The 27,960-nt window shown below is 41.1% G+C and overlaps 1 protein-coding gene and 1 pseudogene across 1 annotated transcript in view; one reads left to right on the top strand and one right to left on the bottom strand.

Annotated features, from left to right (window-relative positions):
* Nucleotides 1-27,960, bottom strand: part of LOC124777200 (dehydrogenase/reductase SDR family member 11-like) — a 128,053-nt gene that overhangs the window by 50,806 nt on the left and 49,287 nt on the right. Inside the window, exon 4 of the mRNA XM_047252515.1 lies at nucleotides 23,645-23,774. Within this exon, the coding sequence (XP_047108471.1) occupies nucleotides 23,645-23,774 (130 nt within the window). The remainder of the gene's footprint in view (nucleotides 1-23,644; nucleotides 23,775-27,960) is intronic.
* On the top strand, nucleotides 709-826 carry LOC124778757 (annotated as a pseudogene).

Raw genomic sequence — 27,960 nt, 5'->3', positions numbered from 1 at the left:
TAATTCCTATTAGCTGTTCTCTGAAAAATTCAGCCTAAGAAGGCAAACAAAATAATTACGTGTGTTACAACCATTAAGACACTTCCTTATTTTGAATTTATGTGGTATGGGCCGCTTTGTAGTGCGGACTCTTTATACTTCGATTTAAATTACTTTGTACAGGGTGACAATTATTGAACTGTACGAAAAAAACGTAAGTTGGTTACTAACTACGGCGTGCACACTTTTTATTCAACGTCACTACAGATATTCGGATTTAGGTTATGACATGTTGGATATGCCTGCCACCATTGGCGATGATGTGGCGCAGACGAACAGCGAAATTCTGCATGACCCGCAGAAGTGTAGGAAGATCGTTGCTGTCGATGACCTCCTGAATGGCTGTTTTCAGCTCAGCAAAGGTCTTGGAATTATTGCTGTACACTTTGTCTTTGATACAGCGCCACAAAAAACAGTCGTATGTGTTCACATCCGGCGAATATGGCGGCCAATCGAGGCCCATGCCAGTGGCCTCTGTGTACCCAAGAACCAGAATGCGGTCCCCAAAGTACTCCTCCAGAATATCAAACACGCTCCTGCTTCAATGGCGTCGAGCTCCGTCTTGCGTGAACCACATTTTGTCGAACTCATGGTTACTTTAGATAATGGGGAAAAAATCATCTTCCTAAACCGTCACGTACCATTTGGTAGTCACTGTGCCATCAAGAAGCCAACGGCCTTGCTGCAGTGGTAACACCGGTTCCCGTCAGATCACCGAAGATAAGCGCTGCCAGACTGGCCTAGCACTTGGATGGGTGACCATCCGGTCTGCCCAGCGCTGTTGGCAAGCGGGGTGCACTCAGCCCTTGTGAGGCAAACTGAGGAGCTGCTTGAGTGAGAAGTAGCGGCTCCGGTCACGAAAACTGACAACGGCCGTGAGAGCAGTGTGCTGACCACATGCCCCTCCGTATGACGCGGCGGTCTATCGGTACCGTTGGGTCTTTCAAGGCCTGTTAGGACGAGCACGACATACGGCCGGGAGAGCGGAGTGCTGACCACATGCCCCTCCATATCCGCATCCTGTGACGCTTGTAGGTTGGGGATGACACGGCGGCCGGTCGGTACCGATGGATCCGCCGGGGCCTGTGGACGAAGTTAACGTTTACGTGCCATCACGGAATATCGCACGGATTATTCCGTGATTGGACATTTCACACCACACAGCCACCCGTTGATGGCTTCTCGCGGGGTCAGAGATTTTCTCTACCTCGTGATGACTGGGTGTTGTGTGATGTCCTTAGGTTAGTTAGGTTTAAGTAGTTCTAAGTTCTGGGGGGCTGATGACCATAGATGTTAAGTCCCACAGTGCTCAGAGCCATTTGAACCATTTTTAGGGGCTTCTCGATCGCGAAATGCGAATTTTCAGTCCCCCAAATACGCCAATTTTGCTTACTGACGAATTCGTCCAGATGAGAGTGGTCTCCGTCGCTAAACCAAACAATACAGCGCATTCTAATTCCCTACATGCTCCTCGGCCAGCCGTACAGTTTGAACGTCCTAGCACAAACAGTACAGAAATTATGTCGATTTCATTTCATATAGTTCAATAACTCTGACGGAAGATGATGATGCTGACCAGAGCCGCCGGCTCGCACACAACGTGTCACGTGCTCGTGCGATCCATAGCTGGGCGCACACCAAGAAGGAAGCTAGTTGTCAGTTTACGGACTGTTGCAAAACGCATAAATGCTCTGCGAGAATGCGGCCATTTTTAAAGCACTCAGGAACTGATAATAATCTCGATCACTGTAATACTACCCTTCACGATTCGGCCTCAGCCCATTCTCAAACGCTGTACAAGAAAAATACATGAAATGGCATTAGTGAAAAAAACATTGGTACATTTATATAAAAATTGTAGCGTAGAAACGGAAGAAGCTAGTACTCAGTGAGAAAACATTGATAAGACACATGAAACGCACATCGTAAAAAAAAAGAAGAGACGTAGAACTCACCAAAATATCTATTCTTTGGTAAAACGTAAATGAATTTATCAAACATGGATACAACGTATGTGGTCTACATTACTCCACATTTGAGTGCAAACTGACTCACTGGACACATCAAGGTACCAGGTGAAGAAGAACGCCAGATGGCAGCACTATAGATCTCTTGTGAAACTTGTACGTTATGAGATACAGAAGTCCTGCTACAACTGACTGTTACATGTAGTTTCAAATGACAAATGATATTATATTATATCTATTACATCACCATGATTATTATTTGACAAAAATTCATCTGGTGCAAGGATGGAGAAAATTATCGACACAAGATGGAGTCAATGTATAAAATGTAATTAAAATATTTGAACTTCTAGCTGTCCGATAAAACAATAAATTACAACAGATGTGTAATTTAGTATACAGAAATGTATATGTGAAAACGTTAAAATCGGTGTGTTGGTATTCTGGTATTCCAACCATAAGATAAAACAAAGTTCACAACTTTACTTGCTAAATGACAGGAAGTGTTTCTTAGTATGTAACGGTTCTGCAGAGGTAAGCATCAGTTTAGAACATAAAATACAAAATGCAATACATACATGTAAGGATTGGAATACAACAGATGTGTGTGTATTTAATATCTGATTCAAAACAAATTGTGAAAAATTAGTATCTGTCAAATTTTGTGATCGTGCATAGTGGGCAAACTACTAGTCAAAGATTCTGAGCTATACTCGTACTACAATGTAAGCATAAAATTAACAACCTAGCGGTCTTACGTAACAATTTTCCACTTATGGTATAACCAGAAGTATACAAAAATCCAAGGCAACAATATGTAAAAGTAGGATACTACACATAAACCACAGCGACTATAAGCTGTGACATTTAACTCTGGGAGACTGCACAAAGACAGGCGTTAAAAACATTTTTAATTATTTCTAATATTTCTAAAAATGTTGACAGCATCACATAAAAAATAATCTAGTGTCTTACGGCAAGTAATCTTGTAAATGTAGGTGTCGCACATCTTATTAACTGACAGGAACAATGCCAAAAACATGCTCGCTGCATAATAACATGCGAATCATGAAAAATACGGTAGTTAAACCACTCACCTGGCAGATGAAATATACAGGAACAGTGAAACACATTAAGTATCTTCCACGAAAGCAAAACTTACGATTACATAGTGGCATACAATAAAAATGTGCTCTACCTATATTGAAGGTGAAAAGCTACACAAGGAATACGTTTGTTTGTTTTGAATTAACCGAAAACGCAAAATTACTGAAAATGAAAGTTATGTAAGGAAATATCGTACTGAGTTGCCATTTCTCTGACTCCAACAACTTCTTGTAGCAATGACAGTAGATATTCCGAGAACGAAAGCAAACCTGACAAGGACAGAGTGGAATTAATCGATAAAACTGTGCAATAACTGTATTGAACACACATAAAATGAAAAGAAAGAGGGAAAGCTACACAAAGAGTACATTTTTCGGTGTGTATTAGCCGAAAGAAACGCAAATTTACCGTAAGTGGAAGCTGAATAAGTAAATACCATATTGAGTCGCCATCTATAGGGCTCCAGATACTTCCTGTAGCAACGGCTATAAATATTTCGAGAACTCATTAAAAAAACTAGTTTTTAGAGAAATCTGTTTGTCCACTTAATATTTCTGAAGAATTTTTTTTTGTTAAGATTAATTTCTAACTCTTCTAACGTATCAGAAAATTGCCCTTTAGTTGCCTTATGTAATACTTCAGTTTTCATGACCGTCATCAATAGTATGGCTATTGTGTAGGAAGAGCTTTTTAATGCTTCCTTCATTACTGCTGTGCGATGTTACATAAAGCTCTTCTTGAAAGACATACCCGATCGTCCCACATAAAAAACTTTCACAGCCATTACAATTTATTCTACACACGCCTGAATTTTCGTATTTATCGCGTTTTGCTTTTACTGAACGACGTAAATGTTTCTCAAGGTTACCATTCGTTTGTAACCCTATCTTTGCTTCCACTGCGCTGTCTCTTGAAACTCGACAAGGACAACTACGTACTTAGGTCTTTCATGGATTTTAAATGTGGTTTCCTGTGTACTCGACACTATATCACGGGCGCCACACAAGTTCTTACAGTATTGACAACGGTGTTTGCCTGCTAAGACATTCGAATAGACCCCAGCCTGTGTGTTTAACACGTGTGGTACCAGCCAATAGAATGATGCCTTAAACAGGACGAAACGCATCATTGGCAAAATATAAAATAACAAAGCTTGTTTAGCAGCCAAGACTGTTTATTTCTTCAAGACATTTATCACTGTTGCTGTATCATCATGCAATGAACTGGAAGAAAAACAAAACTCTAATCTCCTTGTTGTTAGATGTTAAATGTAGCAATATATTCAATATTTTCTGTATCCTTTTATTTTAAGGGGAATTATGTTAATCTATTAACCACAGAACGAAAATTGGTCCATTTACATGTTCCCAGATGACACGAATCTGCATGTATGATAACATTGGAGTAAGTTGGTTTTCTGAAAATACCAAATGACAGACTGTTAACTGCTCTACACACAGTTAAATTAAGGAAATTTACTGACTTTTTAACTTCATATCCCACACTGAACAGAATGCTTGGGTGCATAATGTTAAGTTTTTCTGTTATATCATCAACTAGATTGCGATCGCCTTTGACTAACAGAAATGTGTCATCAACGAATATGTTAGAAATAATCACATTATTCCAGACTTTACGATCTTCTCTCATGAAATTATTCTCCAAGTTATTCATGAAAATTCCGGCCATTCTATTGGATAAGCTGATGGTTCATGATCGATGATAATATTTTTCCACTGAATTTAAAATAATTTAAGGGAAATGTGAATTCTATCTCCATCATTTCGATGATTTAAGTGATATTAACTAAATTCTAGAAATATTAAAAAGAATTAAAAATATTTTTAACACCTACCATTGTGCAACTTCCCAGACTTATACGTCACAGCATATTGTCACTGTGATTTATCTGCTGTATTCTACTTTTAAATATTGTTATCTTGGATTTTTATGTACTTCTGGTCCTGTCACAAGTGGAAAATCGTTACACAAGACCGCTAGATTATTAATGGTATGTTCACAGTGTGGTATAGCTCACAGTTTTTGAGTAGTAGTTTGCACATTGTGCATAATCACAAGATTTGACAGATGCAAGTTTTCACTATTTATCTTGAATCATGTATTGAATACATACACATCTATTGTATTCCAGTCCTTATGTATATTGCAGTTTGTATTTTATTTTATACACTAATGCTTGTCTCTGCAAAACTGTTACACACTAAAAAACATTTCCTGTCATTTTGTGAATACCAACACATCGATTTTAACGTTTTCACCTATACATTTCTGGATACTAAATTATGCATCTCTTGCAGTTTATTATTTTACTTAACAGGTAGATGTTCACTTAGTTTAATTACATTTTTATACATCGACGCCGTCTTGTAGTGATAATTTTCTCCAGTCTCCTTGCAAAAAAATGGTTCAAATGGCTCTGAGCACTATGGGACTTAACATCTGTGGTCATCAGTCCCCTAGAACTTAGAACTAATTAAACCTAACTTACCTAAGGACATCACACACATCCATGCCCGAGGCAGGATTCGAACCTGCGACCATAGCAGTCGCGCGGTTCCGGACTGAGCGCCTAGAACCGCTAGACCACCGCGGCCGGCAGACTCCTTGCACCATATGGAATTTGTTAGATAATAAACAGGTTGATGTAAGAGATATAAAATCATTTGTCGTTTAAAAGTACATTTATCAATCAGTTGTATCAGTATTTTTGCATTTCATAACATACAATTTTCACAAATGTAGTACAGTACTGTCATCTGACGTTCTTCCTCACCTAATGTCTCAATGAGTACAGTAAGCCGATTCGCACTCGGATGTGAAGTAAGATAGACCACGTACGTCGTGTCTATGTCTGACAAATTCAGTTTTTTTTACCTAAGAATGTGTCATAGATATTTTGTTGGGTTTTACTTCCCCTCGTTTTTTGTTTTTTATGAAGTGCATGTCACGTATTTTATCACTATTTTCTTCTCAGCGCTTGCTTCTTCCATATTTATGCTGTATGTTTTATGTCACTGTATCAATGTTTTTCCATTGACACTCTTTCATGAACTTCTTTTGCAGAGCCTATGAGAGTGGCGTATGGCCGAAAAGCGTGAGGGAGTATAAAATTAAGAAATATAAAGGTCAAGACGATTATCAGCTTTGATTAGCGACTGTTGACACTGTCTTTGGAGGTAGTGGGTAGGGAGTGGTGATGGTCACAGCTGATGTGCGAACGGTGATGCGTAAGGTGCTGTAACAACACGCTATAGGCGAATAACAGCAATAAGATGATCGCTGAGTTACATATATGTCGCAAAGTGACAAATTATGTAAGCAAGCGGAGAAAATTGCAAAAGGTGAACACAAATGAATTTTTGGTTACACACTATACCACTAACGGATGCATGACACATATCTGCATCACGTTCACTATCATCTGAGTGATGACTAGAGCTGCTGTCATAATTTAATGAAATAATAAATCGTTCATTGCTATTTTCCACTACACATTCATTCTGACATGCTTTCATTGTAACTTATTTTTCGTGTATCTTATCTTATGCCAATCTGAGGACGCAGTTTGTTTTACAGTATCCTTTGCCAGTCTTTCCACTTCTGCCTCTGTACATTTATTGTTCATTGTCACATACCCGGGAGTGTTATGATGGCTGTCTGAGGGCCAAATGACCATATATTTTCCACATGATCTATAATACGTACAAGTAAAGGTGCTCTGAGCTACGAGATCAAGTAATTCACCGCCTCTACATTCGTCTGGTATGGGAACATTTTTTGGTTATAGCCACAGGAGAGAGTCATGTTTTCTGGAGGTTGCTTTAGATACCTAATCAAGGACAGTCGAATGATATGAGGCGTTGTCCATAACTATTACTGAAGATTCGCTCAAATTTTTGAAAAGCGAGTCCTTAAACCACGGGTGAAACGTCACACCTTTTCTAATGGGTTGTGACATGTTGCCAGTTACTAAGTCATTTATCCACCATGTACTTCTTGAATGGCTTGCATTTACCCATGCTTCATTGAGCCATACAACATCGTTAAAATTTCCATTTCATATTTCCCTCAAAAACGGACACCACAACGATACAATATAATCTGTCTCCAATACGACCTTTCTTCCCTTAATTCATTTGTATTTGAAGCTTATGTAAGTAGGCTGTTTAGGTTTTTTTATTGGTAACGCCACGTAGCGCTCTGTATGAAAATCACTAGCTGTGCTGTGTGCAGTTTATTTACTTATTTATTTAAATGTCAAGTTCCGTAGGACCAAATTGAGGATCAAATCTCCAAGGTCATGGAACGTGTCAGTACATGAACTTACAAAATAAAAAGTAGTAACAGATAAAAATAAATTTCATGAACTGAAAGAAAATCAGTCCATAAGTTTAAGCAAACGCTATCAGCAATACAATGAGAATCATCTTAATTTTTCAAGGAACTCCTCGACAGAATAGAAGGAGTGACCCATGAGGAAACTCTTCAGTTTCGATTTGAAAGCGCGTGGATTACTGCTAAGATTTTTGAATTCGAGTGGCAGCTTATTGAAAATGGATGCAGCAGTATACTGCACACTTTTTGCACAAGAGTTAAGGAAGTCCGATCCAAATGGAGGTTTGATTTCTGCCGAGTATTAACCGAGTGAAAGCTGCTTATTCTTGGAAATAAATTAATATTGGTAACAAGAAACGACAATAAGGAATATACATATTGAGAGGCCAATGTCAAGATACCCAGACTCGTGAAAAGAGGTCGACAAGAGGTTCGTGAACTCACACCACTTATTGCCCGAACCGCCCGTTTCTGAGCCAAAAATATCCTTCTAGAATGGGAAGAGTTAACCCAAAACATAATACCATACGACATAAGTGAATGAAAATAAGTAAAGTAGACTAATTTACTTGTCGAAATATCACTCACTTCCGATACCGTTCGAATAGTGAAAATGGCAGTATTAAGTCCTTGAACAAGATCCTGAATGTGGTCTTTCCACGACAGCTTACTATCTGTCTGAACATCTAGGAATTTGAACTGTTCAGTTTCACTAATCATATGCCCATTCTGTGAGATTAAAACGTCAGGTTTTGTTGAATTGTGAGTTAGGAATTGTAAAAACTGATTCTTACTGTGATTTAACGTTAGTTTATTTTCTACAAGCCATGAACTGAGGTCATGTACTGCTCTACTTGAAACCGAGTCAATGTTGCACACAACATCCTTTACTACCAAGCTAGTGTCATCAGCAAACAGAAATATTTTAGAGTTACCCATAATACTAGAGGGCATATCATTTATATAAATAAGGAACAGGAGCCGCCCCAACACTGATCCCTGGGGCACCCCCCACTTGACAGTACCCCACTCAGATCCCACATCACAGCCGTTATCAACATTGTGAATAATGACCTTTTGCTGCCTGTTGCTAAAGTAAGATGTGAACCAATTGTGAGCTACTTCCCTTATTCCGTAATGGTCCAACTTCTGGAGCAATATTGTGTGATCAACACAGTCAAATGCCTTTGTTAAATCAAAAAATACGCCATACGTTCGAAACTTTTTGTTTAGCCCATCCAGTACCTCACAGAGAAAAGAGAATATAGCATTTTCAGTTGTCAAACGACTTCTAAAGCCGAACTGTACATTTGATAGCAAATCGTGTGATACAAAATGATCAATTAACCTTACATACACAGCCTTTTCGATAACTTTTGCAAACACTGATGGCATAGAAATAGATCTAAAATTATCTACATTATCCCTTTCTCCCTTTTTATAAAGTGGCTTTACTACTGAGTACTTTAATCGCTCAGGGAACTGACCATTCCTAAAGGAAAAATTACAAATATGGCTAAACACAGGGCTAACATGTGCAGCACAGTACTTTAATATTCTACTAGACACTCCATCATAACCATGAGAGTCCTTAGTCTTCAGTTATTTGATTATTGTCTCAATCTCCCTCTTGTCTGTATGACAGAGGAGTATTCCAAACGTCAATCTTGGAAAGGCATTTGCTAAGAAATTTATATGATTTCCTGTAGATACTAAATTTTTATTTATTTCACCAGCAATGCTCAGAAAATGGTTGTTAAATACTGTACATATATCTGATTTATCAGTAACAGAAATATTATTACTGCAAACTGACTTTATATCGTCAACCTTGTGCTGCTGACCAGACACTTCCTTCACAACTGACCATATGGCTTTAATTTTATCCTGTGAATTAGCTATTCTATTTGCATACCACATACTTTTTGCCTTGCTAATAACATTTTTAAGCACCTTACAATACTGTTTGTAATGGGCTCCTGCAGCTTGATTGTGACTACTTCTAACATTTTGATATAATTCCCTCTTTGTTCTACATGATATCCTTATCCCACTAGTCAGCCAACTGGGCTGTCCATTACTCAAGCAACTCTCAAACAGCATGAGAAATGTGTTATGGAAAGCATTGTATTTATCATCTATATTATCGGCACCATAAACATCTTGCCACTCTTGTTCCTTGACAAGTTTTGAAAAACTCTCTATTGCTGTTGGATTAACTTTCCTACGTAGTTTGTAATTAAATACGACATTGGTTAGAGTACAAAAACCTTTTAGTGTTAAAATTTGTGCATCATGGTCTGAAAGGCCATTCACCCTTTTACTCACAGAATGCCCATCTAGTAATGAAGAATGAATAAAAATATTGTCTATGACTGTGCTACTGTTCCCCTGCACCCCAGTTGGAAACAACACAGTTTGCATCAGATCATATGAATTTAGGAGATCTACCAACATCCTTTTTCTAGCAAAATCATGTACAAAATTAATATTGAAGTCACCACATAGAACTACTTTCTGGTACTTCCTACAAAGTGAATAAAGAACCCTCTCTAGCTTAAGCAAAAATGCTCTGAAGTCGGAGATAGGGGACCTATAAACAACAGCAATTTGAAGTTTAGTTTCACTAAATTCAACTAATGCTGCACAACTTTCGAATATCTGTTCAGTGCAGTGTCGTGATACGTCTATGGTCTCAAATGAAATACTGTTTTTTACGTACAGAGCCACTCCCCCACCCCGCAAGGAACTCCTTGAGAAACAGCTAGCTAATCTGTAACCTGGTAAAGGAAGCCTCTGAATTATCAAATTATTTAAGTGGTGCTCAGATATACCAATAATTTCAGAGTTAGCATCTATTAGCAGTTCACTAACTTTATCTCTAACACCTCTTATATTTTGATGAAATATGCTAATTCCTTCTCTACTTGGAAACATTACATCCTCTGGAGGTGAGCCCTTAGTTAGAGGCACTTCCTTTAAGCAGGTATACCTATCAGCTGACTTCAGTCTAAAAAAGGTGCAGCTCTAACACCAACTACTATAGGAATTTTTCCATGAGTGATACCACTACCACCACTACCACCACCACCACCACCACCACCACCACCACCCACTACACTGTCACCTATAAGCTTAGCCAGCCTCCCCTTCCCATACCTGTGGCTGGTTTGCATTGTTGTTTGCTATTGTAGTGTTGGGCAGCTGGATGTTAACAGCGCGTAGTGTTGCGCAGTTGGAGGTGAGCCGCCAGCAGTGGTGGATGTGGGGAGAGAAATGGCGGAGTTCTAAGAGCAGATGATCTGGACTTGTGTCCATCAGATACAGTACATTTGTAAGACTGTATGTCATGAACTGCTATATATATTATGACTATTGAATACTGTTAAGGTAAATACATTGTTTGTTCTCTATCAAAATCTTTCATTTGCTGACTATGCCTATCAGTAGTTAGTGCCTTCAGTAGTTAGAATCTTTTATTTAGCTGGCAGTATTGGCGCTCGCTGTATTGCAGTAGTTTGAGTAACGAAGATTTTTGTGAGGTAAGTGATTTGTGAAAGGTATAGGTTAATGTTAGTCAGGGCCATTCTTTTGTAGGGATTACTGAAAGCAAGATTGCGTTGCGCAAAAAATATCGTGTGTCAGTTTAGTGTTGATCAGAATAGGTGAAGAATGAAATGTCTGAGTACGTTCAGTTCTGCTCAGCTGTTTGAAAATCAAATAATGTAAGAGGTTTATCAGCACAGTAATTCATAAATTTTTGTAAGGGGACGTTTCATATGTCGACCCTTAGCCGAGGATACCTCACTGGAATCTTCTGATTTTTTCTTGTAGTTTCTGTAATTAGTGTAACTATTGTTTATTGCTAGCGCGTAATTATAGAGATAATTTACTTTGTAGTTGTAGTTTTTCATTGTTGTACAGTAAAACAGTTGTGGCATGCATGTAGATTTGCACCAAGTATTTCGCAGCTGCGCTTGCAATTAGCTAGATATTATTTTCAGTGCTATGTTAATGTGTTTTCTTATTTTGCTCTTCAAATTGTGCTTTTCTGTGTTACCGTGTGAAATATTGTGACAATAATGGCGTGTGAAAAACGTAATACTAGGCTCCAAAGTAAACTGAGAAATGACAGTGAAGACGAAAGCAGTGTGTTAGCGCCACCGAGTAATGAATTAACTAATGTTCAAAGTAGTAATTTGGTAATAGTGCATAGGGAAATGGAGCGGGCTGCAAATAATGGTGTAGACAGTAAAACAATTAGTGAACAGGGAAGCATTATCGATCGATCGGTCGGCAACAACACGCCTCAGGAATCCGAAATGACAGGACACTATCTTGCAAATACTGTAGATTCAGGTTTTGCGTCCTCACCGTTTTCTCAAATAAGTCAAGACCATTTTCTGCTTTTCAAAATGCGAATATTGCCGGTTCAAATGCACTGCCGAATAGCACTGAGGAACATTTTTCAGACACCAGTGCATTGTTATTACAGTTAATGCAACAAATGGGACAAAGGCTACAAAGTTGAACAAAATCAGGAAGAAATGGGACAAAATCTTCATAAGTTACACACAATGGAACAAAATCTTCAAAAATTAGACACAATGGAACAAAATCTTCGAAAGTTAGACACCAGGCTTGAACAAACACGTGAAGATTTAACTGCTGAGTTACTTAAAATCGAATCTAAATGTCAAAAAGTCTGTAATGACGTAAAAGCACAAATTTGTGAGCATTTTCAACATATTTTTTCGCGTCATGAAAATACATTACAGAATCACGAAGCAGCCATGACACCTTGCAAGCTAAAATTGACTCAGTTGCATCTACTGATACGGTTACGCAACTTGCAAAAACTCAGGTTACTTAAAGGACACAGTAGATACGATTTCAACACAAATGGACACTCTGAAACTTGGTTCAGAAAAACACACTGAGGAAATCAGTTCATTATCGGAGAAAGTAGCCGAACTTTTGGATCAGTTCACTAACGTATCTACAAAGGTAGATGATGATCTGAATGACATAGGACCCGAAGATCTACGGAATGAAGTTTTGGGTTGGACTGTAGTACCAAATGTCACACTGAAAACAAACCCTGTCCTGTACTTTTGTGTTATTACGCTGTGTGAATTTGTGTTTTTCCTGTCTTTATGTGTTTAGCTAATAAGATTTACGTTGCAGAATTTTTATAATACTGTGTTATTTGCTTTGAAAAGATGTTTAGACATTATTTATCTGTTCTGTTTTGTTACTCATGTGTGAAGTTGATGTTTCAAAAGTTATTCTGATCTTTTGTGTATGTACTTATGTCATAATTCCTGTAACACTGATGCATATGTTATTTCGATTCTTTTGTAAAGCCCGTATTACTACAAATGTTATCTGTATTGTTATGTTCTTTAATGATGTATTTTGTACCTTTGTTATTGTATTTTCATGTTATAAAATTTTAATTGACACCAGTTCATCACATTAAGTAACTTGTAAGCACATATTTCTGTTGGTCATAGTATATGCACAATATGTGAAAAAAAAGAGGACTGTTAGTGTTTGGACGTGTGTTAATAATTCAGCAAGGGACTGATTAACAGCATTGCTGGTTCTAAGGACAATTCCAAAAACTTTGTGAGTGCACAAGTGGTGGTTTATAGACTTGCTATATTCTCCGCAAGACTCTTCGATGGTGATTGTGCACCTGCACAGTCGCAACAGATGGCTGCTGGTCGTCTCTACAAGGACTACAGTGGGTCTGCATCTTTGATGGCCCACCGATACCATTATTTCTACAAGGACTGCACTGGGTCTGCACCTCTCGTGGCCCACCAATACCATACTCTCTACTAGGACTACAGTGGGTCTACTCTGTGATGACCTACCTACCAATATTCTTCAAAACTTCGACTGACTCTGCTGTGGGTTTGCTCTGGTGTGGCCCATTACCTGTCTGCAAGTCAAGAGTCAGCACTGTCTTTCCGTTGGAAGGACAACACTACTTCTTCAAAACTGCATGGAAATCCACTATTTCCGTGTGCATTTTCTTTTACTGCTCAGAGTTTGAGAAAAACACTGCTATTTTACTGTGATGAACGATCAGGACTGTCTTTATGGGCTGTGAGAAAATTTTAGCTTTTGACCAAGATTGTATCAATAAGTGTGTGCATTTGATTTCTTTGTTATTGTAATTGTGAAAAAAATTTTAACAAATATGTATTGGTCAGTGCCCAAAACAATTTATAAAATTTTTTGTGGGGAGCATGGGGGCTATGTAAGTAGGCTGCTTAGGTTTTCTTATTGGTAACGCCACGTAGCGCTCTGTATGAAAATCACTGGCTGTGCTGTGTGCAGTCTGTGGCTCGTTCGCATTGTCGTTTGCTATTGTAGTGTTGGGCAGCTGGATGTTAACAGCGCGTAGCGTTGCGCAGTTGGAGGTGAGCCGCCAGCACTGGTGGATGTGGGGAGAGAAATGGCGGAGTTTTAAGAGCGGATGATCTGGACTTGTGTCCATAAGATACAATACATTTGTAAGACTGGATGTCATGAACTGCTATATATATTATGACTATTGAACACTATTAAGGTAAATACATAGCTTGTTCCCTATCAAAATCTTTCATTTGCTGACTATGCCTATCAGTAGTTAGTGCCTTCAGTAGTTAGAATCTTTTATTTAGCTGGCAGTAGTGGCGCTCGCTGTATTGCAGTAGTTTGAGTAACGAAGATTTTTGTGAGGTAAGTGATTTGTGAAAGGTATAGGTTAATGTTAGTCAGGGCCATTCTTTTGTAGGGGATATTGAAAGTCAGACTGCATTGCGCTAAAAATATTGTGTGTCAGTTTAAGCACAGTCATTTATAAATTTTCTATGGGGACGTTTCATACTTAAGTCATGCACAGTATGTGGCAGTGATAGTTTGCTGTCTCTGAAAAGTTCCGCATCTTCTACGGAAATGTTGCATGCCAACCTTTTATAAGGCTGCAAACAGTGTCCCAGAGAGTAGCTATTTCGCTTACATTACGGCGGTGTCAACACGAGATGGACGGGAAAAATAACATTTCACCACTGCAAAGGGGCGGAAGAAAACACAACATTGGCACTCCCGGTGGGCCAAACAGAGGATGTCAGGAGAAACGTAGTGCAACAGAACAGCTGGAAAGGATCAGGTCACCGGTACATGATGAAAAATACGCTGTAGCTAATGCAACAATAAGCATCAAAGGCTTTTACGAATCATTCCTATACTACAACAAAATCGCTATTATCTTCGTAATAGCGAGACCTATGCGGTCGTGACAAGTAACGCAAGGTAAATAATAGGCACTACTTCACTCCACAAATACCCCAGTATTTTAGGTCATAAGACAATTGGTCAGACTGAACGATGGCGTACGTTACGTTCGCACTCGGTTCCCTGATTACAGTAAAGAGACGTCTGGCATAGGTCTGTTGTAGATTTCCTGCACGCTGCTGAATAAAGACAGCCACTGCTGGGTGAGATGGCTATCTCTCCGTGATCACCTGTCGCAGAGTTGCAGTACCACAGCCTGCTGCTGTCGCAGATGGGTGGACCCATGGGTCTTTCCTATCGTCCCGGATCATGTGACGTCTCCCGGAATTCCTTATAAAAATTAAACTAAACCTATACCAGAGCTCCAAATGTGAAGCGTAAGTACAGCGCAAAACTGAGTTTATTTCATATACCTCTACATCCATACTCCGCAAGCCACCTGACGGTGTGTGGTGGAGGGTACTTTGAGTACGCCGGTAGGGGTGGCCGAGCGGTTCTAGGCGCTACAGACTGGAACCGCGCGACCGCTACGGTTGCAGGTTCGAATCCTGCCTCGGGCATGGATGTGTGTGTTGTCTTTAGGTTAGTTAGGTTTAAGTAGTTCTAAGTTCTAGGGGACTGATGATCTCAGAAGTTAAGTCCCATAGTGCTCAGAGCCACTTGAACCATTTTTGTACCTTGAGTACCTCTATCGGTTCTCCCTTTTTTCCCGTCTCGTATTGTTCGTGGAAAGAAAGATTGTTGGTATGCCTCTGTGTGGTCTCTAATCTCTCTGATTTTCTCCTCGTAGTGTCTTCGCGAGATATACTTAGGAGGGAGCAATATACTGCTTGACTCCTCGGCGAAAGTATGTTCTCGAAACTTCAACAAAAGCACGTACCGAGCTACTGAGCGTCTCTCTTACAGAGTCTTCCACTGGAGTTTATCCATCATCTCCGTAACGCTTTCGCGATTGCTAAACAATCTTATAACGAAGCGCGCTGCTGTCCGTTGGATCTTCTCTATCTCTTCTATTAGACCTATCTGGTACGGATCCCACACCGTTGAACAGTATTCAAGCAGTGGACGAACAAGTGTACTGTAACCTACTTCCTTTGTTTTCGGACTGCATTTCCTTAGGATTTTTTCCAATGAATCTCAGCCTGGTTCAAATGGCTCTGAGCACTATGGGACTCATCTTCTCAGGTCATCAGTCCTCTAGAACTTAGAACTACTTAAACCTAACTAACCTAAGGACATCACACACATCCATGCCCGAGGCAGGTCGCGCGGTTCCAGAGTGTAGCGCCTAGAACCGCTCGGCCACAATCTCAGTCTGGGATCTACTTTACCAACGACTAATTTTTTATGGTCATTCCATTTTAAATCACTCCTAATGCCTACTCCCAGATAGTTTATGGAATTAACTGCTTCCAGTTGCTGATGTACTATATTATAGGTATATGTTAAAGTTTTTTTCTTTCTATGTATTAGTAGTACATTACAGTTATTTACATTGAGATTCAATTGCCATTCCCTGGACCATGCGTCAATTCGTTGCAGATCCTCCTGCATTTCAGTACAATTTTCCATTCTTACAACCTCTCGATATACTACAACACCATCCACAAAAAACCTCAGTGAACTTCCGATGTTATCTACAGGTCATTTATATATACTGTGAATAGCAACGGTCCTACGACACTCCCCCGCGGCACACCTGAAATCCCTCTTACTTTGGAAGACTTCTCTCCATTGAGAATGACAATTTCTGTCGACAAAATCGTAGCTAACAGGGCAGATAACTATAAAACCTACAACTCGTTAATACTATATTTTTTGTGTTAAAACTGTTAATAAAGTATGTATTTTAGTATCAGAGAGTAACTATACAATGTAAACACATACTTTGTAATCACGCACATTTTATCTCATTGAGGTTAAAGAAGGCATGGACCAAAGATAAAATACTACTTTTGTCTCCGCTGTTGACGAATTAAGTTGCTTAGCTGTTGCGACGCAGTATTTGATGTATGTATTTTCTGTTACAACATATGGTAAAAAGTGAATTTCTCCTGTTCTTGTACAAAACCACTCTCTCCTTGCCGAAACATTTAAGTGAAACTAATTATTAAAAATTAGCTGTGTGGAAGAATGCCCATCTGGCGTTCTTTTGTCGTAATGGCGCACAGGCGGATATTACGTGGAATTTAATTCAAATATTAAATACTGGGCTTCAGCTTCAAGTTAACATAACAAATACTGTGAATACTGACAGTAATTTTCAAGTATGAATATTTGAAAGTTCAATTTATCAGAATTGTTAAAGAATTGGCTAGAAATATTTAACTGCATTAGGCAACAAGGCTTAGGTTTGCCTTGCGATATCTTTGAATTTACAATTAAATTTACTTATGTCAAAGAAACGATTAATCAAAAATGGAGCCACTGTGATATTAATGAAATTATTTATCGTGAGTACAAATTCTTACGCTACGTAGATGGTTAAATCGCCTCTCTCTTCGCAACAATTAACTGAACGGTCATCAACAGTAATAGTTTCATGCTACATCTGATTATCTTTGACCTAACCCCGAGTTTGTATAAGGTAATTAAACGATTACATGCAAAACTGTACCAATTTTAGTAATATTTGTGCCTGCTTAGCAACCTTCATTATCGTTGGCGTATATGTAAGCCGCATTTACGAGCGAGCAGAATATACGCGACGCTAACAGTGTGTTAAATATCCTTTACCTTTTTCCCAGCAATTCCGACCACGTGTTAAATGGCTCAAATGGCTCTGAGCACTATGGGACTTAAATTCTGAGGTCATCAGTCCCCTAGAACGTAGTAGAATTACTTAAACTTAACTAACCTAACGACATCACACACATCCATGCCCGAGGCAGGATTCGAACCTGCGACCGTAGCGGTCTCGCGGTTCCAGACTGAAGCGCCTAGAACCGCTCGGCCACCCCGGCCGGCGACTACGTCTTACATCAAAATCAAAACACTTTAATAGCAAAGAATAGAGAGAGAGACGATACAATCAGGACTCCAGTTTTCCTGATACTTCGGCTGACTGAACATGGCTTATGTGAACGGCAGGCCAAGATCTCCGTGGTACGTGGCTACACGGCAACCTTCATCGCGGTTCAGCACATGAAAGACGGCGAGCAAGTGGGGACAGAGCACCTCCCAAGTCAATCTGTGATTAAGTACACACACGCGCCACCTTCACCCACTGCCCCGGCATCGCGATACGGCCAAAGCCGGAGCTACACCGGCGGAAGGCGAAGCTCTATAATGGGATCCAGCCAGGAACGGAAAACGCGGCATCAACTGCCTTGAACGGGCTGAAGGCCGCTTACGACCCGAATCATCGACTGGCATCCACAGCCGATATCAACAGCGAGTCAAGACACTGATCGTAATTATGGAAATAAATAAGTCTGTATCTTATTTCGCTGTGCGTACCGGTGACGACAGGTCAGCACCATCATTCCAGGGGAAAGTGGCACGGAGCGAACTGGGGGAGTGATTCCTGAGACAGAACCGTTTCCACAACTGCTCCCACAACAGTCGCCGCTTGCAGAAGCCTTTAATTTATCGAGAGTTGGACTAGCCTTTTTCGAATAATAATTAAACACAAATCGTACTGGATATCCCTGAAAATCGTCGCTATAATACCCACAATTCTCGAATTGCTTCTTCTTTCCTGGAGTGCTTGGAAGTGACAGTCCAGCTTCATTTTTTTCTACTTCGTAGCTTCTCTTCCCCATTTTCAGGACAGTGGTTTTATGAATTTTTAACGTGCCCACGGTACTGTCTATAACTGAAATAAGAGGCAGCAAGTGCCCATCAGTGTCTTTCTCTCGATCGAAGTTTTCCCTGACATTGTTGCAATATTCACAAGCCGGTCCTCTCAGTGCAACGCGCTGCCCACGTACATATCTCGCATAGCTCACATCCTCGGATGTCCTCCCCCTCGCCTTTCTTCTGCCAGTGAAATATACTGAATAGAAAGAAACAGTCAGACGAACCTCACACAACTCAATTCGCAACACCGCACAAAACAGCTGCTGTACGCCGCGCGGAGTGGCCGCGCGGTTTAGGGCGCCATGTCACGGATTGCACGGCCTCTCCCGTCAGAGGTTCGACTCCTCCCTCGGGCATGGGTGTGTGTGTTGTCCTTAGCATAGGTTAATTTAAGTAGTGTGCCAGTCTAGCGACCGATGAGCCAGCAGTTTGGTCCCTTAGGAATTCACACACATTTGAACATTTGAGCTGCTGTTCGCCAATTAGGTTCAAATGGTTCAAATGGCTCTGAGCACTATGGGACTTAACTTCTGTGGTCATCAGTCCCCTAGAACTTAGAACTACTTAAACCTAACTAACTTAAGGACATCACACACATCCATGCCCGAAGCGGGATTCGAACCTGCGACCGTAGCGGTCACGCGGTTCCAGACTGAAGCGCCTTTAACCGCACGGCCACACCGCCCGGCTCGCCAATTAGGTTTTGATTGTAGAGAGAACACGAATTCGAAGCAACAAGTACATTTTTTGTTTTTTCATCTCTCTCTCAGCCTTAACACACTACAGACAGCGCAGTTTCCAAGAGGATATCCATGTCCCATCCTTGGATGCCTGTAAATAAGAGCCATAAAAGAGCCTCATCTGAGGAGCACTCAACATGCAAAGTTTCATAATTTTTTTTTCATAATGCGTGGCCACAGTCATAATATATTTCTGTAAAGTCAGTACCGCCATTAGACTGTTGTTTATTCACAGTGTTACATTTACACTTACATAATCATGATTTCCGCTTCAAAGTGCCATTATCAAGTGTTTTAAGTGTTATAAATTGCCTAAGATGGCGTACTGTCGTATTAAAATACACTATTAGACGTATAGACTTGAGTCAAGATGGTGTACTCAGTAATGAAACAAAGCAGTAGTCTCTGCCAGAAATATCGGCTCTTAAACATTATGTCTAATAGTGTATTTTAATACGGCAGTATGCCATCTTAGGCAATTTATAACACTTAAAACGCTTGATAATGGCACTCTGAAGCCGAAACCATAATTTTGTAAGTGTAAATGCAACACTGTAAGTAAACAATAGTCTAATGGCGGTACTGACTTTAAAGAGATGCAAAGTTTCGTCTGAACAATTTAAATCATGCGCAACAGTACATCTCTGTAAGGACAATACTGCAGGTCCGTTTTGATAATGTTTCAATGAGACGATCTTTTAATTCCCACTTGCGCAGATAGAAGGTGTTCAGATTTCACCGGGCTTTGTTCGAACGAAGAAAAGTCTGGAGCAATGGTTTTTGATGTTCGAACCCTTTACAGATAGTTACGGTTTTTATTCACTGCAAGGTCCGTCCTCGCCATTATTTCGTTAACTTCTGAATTATAGACTTTTGCTGAAGCTCCGTGCAAACACTTCCAGTCTTCAACTCTTGCACAAACAGTTCTGCAATCGTTTGCCAGGAATTGTGCTTCGCATAACACTCGACGATCGGCATGCGCTGTTTTGCTGTCAGCACCATTTTCTGTTGCATTCACCCATCTGTTCCTATCTCTCCCACTTGGCCCTAGATTATTAAACCCTCCTAAAATTTTCAATTGCAGCTGGTACCAATTCGCGGTCCCCGCCGACCTGGTATTGCAAGTAAAGGGTGCAAAATAGCACAGTCTGTACTTATTCTGTACATGACATACCATTGGAGACCTCACACCCTAAGGGAAAAAAACGACGCACCACGAAGGAACTATCCGAATTGGACGGAAATCGGCGAATGCGTTATACATATATAGACAGATAAATGTTAACAGTTTCCAAAAAAAATTGGATGATTTATTCAAAAGAAAGAGCTTCACGAACTGAGCCAGCCAATAACGCGTTAATCCACTTCTGGTCCATATAAAATCAGCTATTCGGCTTGGTGTTGATTGACAGATCCGTTGGATATCCTCTTGAGGGATATAGTTCCAAATTGTGCCCAATAGATGAATTAGATCGTCAAAATCCGGAGCTGGTTGGCGGGCTCTGCCAATAATGCTCCCAGCGTTCTCAATTGGAGAGAGACCAGGCCACATTGCTGGCCAAGGCAGAATTTGGTAAGCACGAAGACAAGCAGCAGAAACTGTCCCGTGTGCGGCAGGGCGTTATCTTGCTGAAATTTAAGCCCAGGATGGCTTGCCATGGATGGCAACGAAACGGGGCGTAGAATATCGCCGTCATACCCCCGTGCTGAAAGGATGCACCGGATGACAATCAAAGGGGTCCTGCTATGGTATGAAATGGCACCACAGACTAACACTCCTGGCTGTCAGGCCGCATGGTGAGCGATAGTCAGGCTGGTATTCCATCGCTGTCCACGGCGTCTCCAGTAGATATGGGTCGTTCGTGAACTAACGGGTCAAAAGGAATTGTTCATCAAGATGAACGGAACGAGCGATGAACGAATTCTAAGGAACGGTCTTTCATAGTTCACTTCGTTCGTGGCTTTCTGCTTATAGTTTCCGGGAGCGGGAAACGGTCGGTCTCGTTCCCGCAACTACACGTCGGCCGGTCTCGTTCCAGCCTCGGTCCCGTTCCCATCTGTCTCCGTCTCGCTCGGCCGGACCCGTCTTCGCGTGGCCACTCGTCGCAGTTCCAATCCCGACTGCTCATAGTTAGTTAAGTATAGAGTCGTTCGTTTCGTTCGCTGCGCGTGCCCATACTAGATCTGTTTCAAACCTTTTTTTGAACTTTGAACTTCTGGTTCTTTTCGTATTCTATTCAACAGCCATTATCGGTAATTATAATGTATTTTATAATAACGTAAGTTACATAAAATTAGGTGGTATGTAATACATTTTTTCAGGTAACAAAACGGCATATCAGCTCACTTCACTACTTCGATAAACAGCAGAAGAAATACTTGTAAAAAGGCAAGATTTTTTATCTTATTACACATGCAAAGGAAGTCGCACGGCATACACGAGTGGCTATTTTACGTCTGTTTTTGATCCAAAGTAAAAGAGCATGTTCATTGTTATGGAAGGCAGACCGACTTGCAACCGAATGAAGTCCGCGTTTCATAATCGATTATCTGGTGTCACATTTTGTAAAGAGAATATTATAAGTGCTACAATATTATTTCAGTACTAGACCGCTCATTGTCGCCTACCAATCGTCATCTATTGTTTCGAAGTTGTTGTTTGCATTACCTTATTTGTTATCTCTTCACTGACTAATTATTACATGTTTATCTACTCTGCTCGTAGCGGTCAACAAATCCTGCGTAATTGGCGAGCAGTCTGTACCCGGGACTGGTTTTTCGTGCGCCACCTTAACATTATTTCACTGCGATCAGCCACATAACGCTATAGTTGGCTAAACGAGAGGTTTTGCGGAATCACGAAAATTACAAGCGTGTGAGAATTCTGTTATGAATGAAATCTCTGTACTCCAGGGCAGAGACAAGTGCCTCTCTTGGCGCCTTCCATCTTCAGTCATCTAGGCTAATAATTTTCAGTTTTTCATAAGAACCGTATACCAAGCACAAATGAATGGTAAACGAGTAAAAATGAACGGTTCCCAAAAAAGAGCGATCACCAGTGAACTAGTTCCCAAAGATGAACGAGTTTGCATGTCTCCAGTCACATCCCCGCTGGTTGTCGGGGCTCCGTTCGAAGCGGGACTCATCAGTCAAGACAACTGTACTCCAGTCAGTGAGACTCCAGGTCAAATGGGCCCCAGACACCGCTGCAAACGGTATAAAAGCAGCTGGCACATGGGGCGCCGTGAACTCAGCCTCCTTTCTGTGAGCCCTTACCGCCACTGAAGCGCAAGTTTCACGTCAGATCGATGGCAATGACGGATCCGGGACTCTGAGTACCTCTCTGACGATTGCTCGGAGTTCAGGTTCTGTCGTCCCTCCCGGTCGACCGCTACCTTCTTGACGCTGTGTTCGGCCGTGATTCATCCATTCGTCAAGTAATGCCGACGCTCCTGTTCAAATGTCGAGCCCTTCGCCGATTACTGCAACGTCCTCTCTTAAATGCTGTCATCTGTATGTATTGTTCACACGTCTGTGCAGCTGATACATGGAATGAAATTCGTGAAGATTTTACGTCCTGGTATAGATATCTCTCTTCTCAGCTGCGCTGTGAAATTGCGCTGCGACGTCACATATTCATCCAGCAGCTGTCAAAGTTTACAATTTTGCACTTTTCGTTGATAACTGTATGAATATCGGTATTCAGTTTGTGAGCAATTTGGATAATTTGTTCGTGGTGTGTCGTTTTTTTTGTCTTAGAGTCATAGTCGCAATTAACTAGCGCATAAACTATAAATTGTGAATTACTTTGAATAAAATATAGAGTAGTAAAACTGACGATGGTTTAGTAACAATTTAACATTTTTTCCCCTCCTTTAGTGTTCTAAGGTTAAACGTACTGACACAGCGAAGTTTTCGGGATAGAGCGAACAGGTAGATGCGTTAAGTGCAGGCGTGTTACATGATGTATCGAAATCACGGTTTTCAGAATTTTCTGTGATGGAAAATTCTCCTATCCGTTAACATTGATCAGTTCCACGTCAGCTTTATAAAAAAAAAAAATTCCGGGCCAGTTTTCTTTCATTCACCGCGTAAAACATGGTGGTTTGTTTCTGAACAAGAGGATGTTTATTACAGAGGAAAGTACCTGGTGAATGGAGGAATACTATTGTTATACCTCTTTTCGAAAGAAAATGGAAATAAACGCATAGCGGCAGGAAGAACAGTAGCTGAGAGAGTAATGAACCTCGCAGGTAAACAAGTGTGGCCACGAAAATGACACTAGCGCCAGAGGGCTCCTTTCTCCTTTTAGCTTGTGATCTGGAGGCTGGTTTGAGGACTTACTCCAACACGGATGCGGCTGTTCCGGGCGAGCAAGTCCTTCCTCAGTCCATCAAGCAGCACCCTGACAGCCGTCTTGCTGCCGAAGTACATCGCGTATTCGGGGTCGTGTGGTGGGATGTAAGCGGCGAGGCTAGAAAACGAAAAGACACTCTGACAAACACTTTAAATTTATAGAACATAGCTACACAAAACTTTGAAAAAAAACCAGTTTATTGGAGCGTAATATAACAGTTGTTGTAACGTATTGTTATCTGCACAGCGTGATTCAGCTGCCCCTACCGATGTCGTTTCTATGCAACCCGCAGTGTTACATCTCGCCTTCAAGAACCACGCGTCAGATTTTTGTATCCTCTGGCTCACTACGCGGAAGCTATTAGGTCTGCAGAAAAATGAACTGGGTGTCTTTGTAGGAAATTTTATGTAATGATTAAATTTTCTACTGGGATACGCTTTCGCCAGAAGCGACAATGTACAAAAGTGACCATCATACGCACCTCTCCTCCCACATTCAGCCGCTACTGGTCAGGATTTGTAGTTTGTTGCTCATGGAACTCCCTCCTACCGCTTTGCAAAAATTTTCTACTGCGTGAATTATTTCCCACATTCGAACATTTTTGGTCTTCACTGACTGCCCTTGTTACGCCACAGGCTTAGCCGTGCACTTACAAACTGTAAAATTGACTTTTGTGTAAATTTTGCATAAAATTTTTATGAAATTTAACAGTAGAAAATGACCTATTTCATCGTTGTATTTGTTAGTGCTTCTGACTTCGAAAATACTGTGCTAGTAAGCGTTAAGTTTGGATCGAATAGCTACAGTAAATCGATTTAGCGTAACTCTACAAAAGTCGTTGTTCTCTTCATTACACTTAGGGGCACGTTTAAATTAATATTGTTAAAGAAATTGCCAAATATGCTGGCGGCGCAATAGCCTAATCAGTTGAGACCAAAAAAGGTCAAACTTTTGTTTTTTAACTTCGTGTTCTGCCTTACGGCAGGTCTTGTCATGGGGGAAGCCTCGTCAGAGAGGTTCACCGCATGAGGGTCTAGGGAAGTGATTCCAGTGGTGGTTTCCCGTTGCCTTCCTCTGGTGATGAAATGATAATGAGGACAACACAACACACACTCCCTGAGCGGAGAAAATCTCCGACCCAGCCGGGAATCGAACCCGGACCCCTTGGCGTGACAGGCCGCCGCGCTGACCACTCAGCTATCGGGGCGGACAAAAAAAGTTCGAATATACGAGTAATTCGCGTGGTCGGAAATTTTTGTACAGTGGTAGCAGGGAGTGCCACGAACAACGTACTAAGAATCCTCACTGGTGAGGGATGAGTGTGGAGTCGAAGGTGCGTTTGAAGGTCACTTTTGTATGGTTTTTTGAGTAGTACTAATATCCTAGCGCCCAGCGAAAACGTATCCCACTACAAAATCAAGCTGCATTAAATTACTTACAAAAAAAGTCCCGTTTATTTTTTCTGTAGGCTCTGAGCACTATGAGACTTAACATCCGTGGTCATCAGTCCCCTAGAACTTAGAACTACTTAAACCTAACTAACCTAAGGACATCACACAACACCCAGTCATCACGAGGAAGAGAAAATCCCTGACCCAGCCGGGAATCGAACCGGGGAACCCGTGCGTGGGAAGCGAGAATGCTACCGCACGACCACGAGCTGCAGACTTTTCTGTAGGACTAATAACTTGCGCGTAGCGAGAGAGAGAGTGTGGAAATCTCGTACATGGTTTTTGATGGCCAGATATAACATTACGGGCTGCATAAAACGACATCGGTAGGAGCAGATGAATCACGCTGCATGCATTAAGTGTACTAGGTGAACAATAAATCAAAATTTTGTAACATTTGAAGAACTGGTGAATGACATCTCTTTGTTTGTCGTGTATTATCGCAATATTTTTGGAAGTGATACGCTGAAACACAGCAGGTAACCTCAGCATCTCAGTTAATCGATAAATGTTTATTATAGTACAAAAGTTTATACAAAACATACAGACAAAAAAATACTAGTCTTCAACGGTGTGAGAGGAGATGTAATTTAATCACAAAATTATTTAATACAGAGGGTGTAATGGGTATAAGTGCAGACATTTTTATTGGTGACAGAGGACAGTGTATTGAAAAAACATTACACCAGTATTTACTTGAAGTGCAGACCAATATTTATAGCTCTTAGGAGTGGTATGTTTTTGCGTTAGTTAGTACTTCCAAGTATATGTGGAAGGAGCAAACTATTCATTAATGGTATTAGTTGAAAACAGTCTTGGTTGCCATTTTAGATTTTTATTTATCAACTATGCGTTTCACCTTATTTGGGCATCTTCAGGCTGATCTTAAATTTGTATTTCTTAGGACGATGCTTTAGAGGCGTCAGTACTAGCACACGACGCTGTGGTGTACTATGCTAACTACTTAAGCCCCAACTTATTCTACACTACTGGGCATTAAAATTGCTACACCACGAAGATGACGTGCTACAAACGCGGAATTTAACCCACGGGAAGAAGATGCTGTGATATGCAAATGATTAGCTTTTCAGAGCATTCACACAAGGTTGGCGCCGGTGGCGACACCCACAACGTACTGACATGAGGAAAGTTTCCATCCGATTTCTCATACCCAAACAGCAGTTGACCGGCGTTGCCTGGTGAAACGTTGTTGTGATGCCTCGTGTAAGGGGGATAAATGCGAACCATCACATCTCCGACTTTGATAAAGGTCGGATTGTAGACTATCGCGATTGCGGTTTATCGTATCACGACATTGCTGCTCGCGTTGGTCGAGATCCAATGACTGTTAGCAGAATATGGAATCGGTGGGTTCAGGAGGGTAATACGGAACGCCGTGCTGGATCCCGACGGCCTCGTATCAGTAGCAGTCGAGATGACAGGCATCTTATCCGCATGGCTGTAATGGATCGTGCAACCACGTCTCTATCTCTGAGTCAACAGATGGGGACGTTTGAAAGGCAACAACCATGTGCACGAACAGTTAGACGACGTTTGCAGCAGCATGGACATTCAGCTCGGAGACCATGGCTACGGTTTCCCTTGACGCTGCATCACAGACAGGAGCGCCTGCGATGGTGTACACAACGACGAACCTGGTTGCACGAATGGCAAAACGTCATTTTTTCGGATGAATCCAGGTTCTCTTTACACCATCACGGTGGTCGCATCCGTGTTTGGCGACATCGTGGTGAACGCACATTGGGAGCGTGTATTCATCATCGTCATACTGGCGTATCACCCGGCGTGATGATATGGGGTGCCATTGGTTACGCGTCTCAGTCACCTCTTGTTCGCATTGACGGGACTTTGAACAGTGGACGTTACATTTCCGATGTGTTACGACCCGTGGATCTTCCCTTCATTCGATCCCTGCGAAACCCTACATTTCAGCAGGATAATGTACGACCGCATGTTGCAGGTCCTGTACGTGCCTTTCTGGATGCAGAAAATGTTCGACTGCTGCCCTGGCCAGCACATTCTCCAGATCTCTCACCAACTGAAAACGTCTGGTCAATGGTGGCCGAGCAACTGGCTCGTCACAATACGCCAGTCACTACTCTTGATGAACTGTGGTACCGTGTTGACGCTGCATGGGCAGCTGTAACTGCACGCGCCATCCAAGCTCTGCCTGAATGCCCAGGCGTATCAAGGCCGTTATTACGGCCAGAGGTGGTTGTTCTGGGTACTGATTTCTCAGGATCTATGCACCCAAAATGCGTGAAAATGTAATCACATGTCAGTTCCAGTATAATATATTTGTCCAATGAATACCCATTTATCATCTTTATTTCTTCTTGGTGTAGCAATTTTAATGGCCAGTAGTGTATTATTTGCTCCTGTGGACGTGTACGCGTTATGCAGGTCTTGGAGTATCTCACGTCCATTTAGAAAGTATTTACTGTTAACGAAGGCGCTGTTGGCCTGATGTACTCGACGATTCTTTAAGCCACTATCTCTAAAGGATCGTCCTAAGAAAAATCAAATTAAGATCATCCTAAAGATGCCTAAATAAGGTGAAACGCGTAGTTGATAAATAAAAAAAAAACTAAAATCGCAAGCAAGACTTTTTTCAACTAATACTATTAAATACTGGTTTGCTGATTTTCCCAGCCGGTCAGGTATTGAATTGCGCACACGTGGACCCAAATAGGTTAGCTATACCGACAACTGTAGTCCACTTACTGGTGCAGTTACGACAATGTAGAAAACATTAAATCGCAACATTTGTGACGTGTTTGTGAGAATTCTGTTCAATGCAGAGGAAGAACAGCCAACACTCTGATACCGCT

Source organism: Schistocerca piceifrons, chromosome 2 (assembly GCF_021461385.2).
Source record: "Schistocerca piceifrons isolate TAMUIC-IGC-003096 chromosome 2, iqSchPice1.1, whole genome shotgun sequence".
In the NCBI taxonomy this organism is placed as follows: Eukaryota; Metazoa; Arthropoda; class Insecta; order Orthoptera; family Acrididae; genus Schistocerca; species Schistocerca piceifrons.
This window is presented reverse-complemented; position numbering and strand designations above follow the sequence as displayed.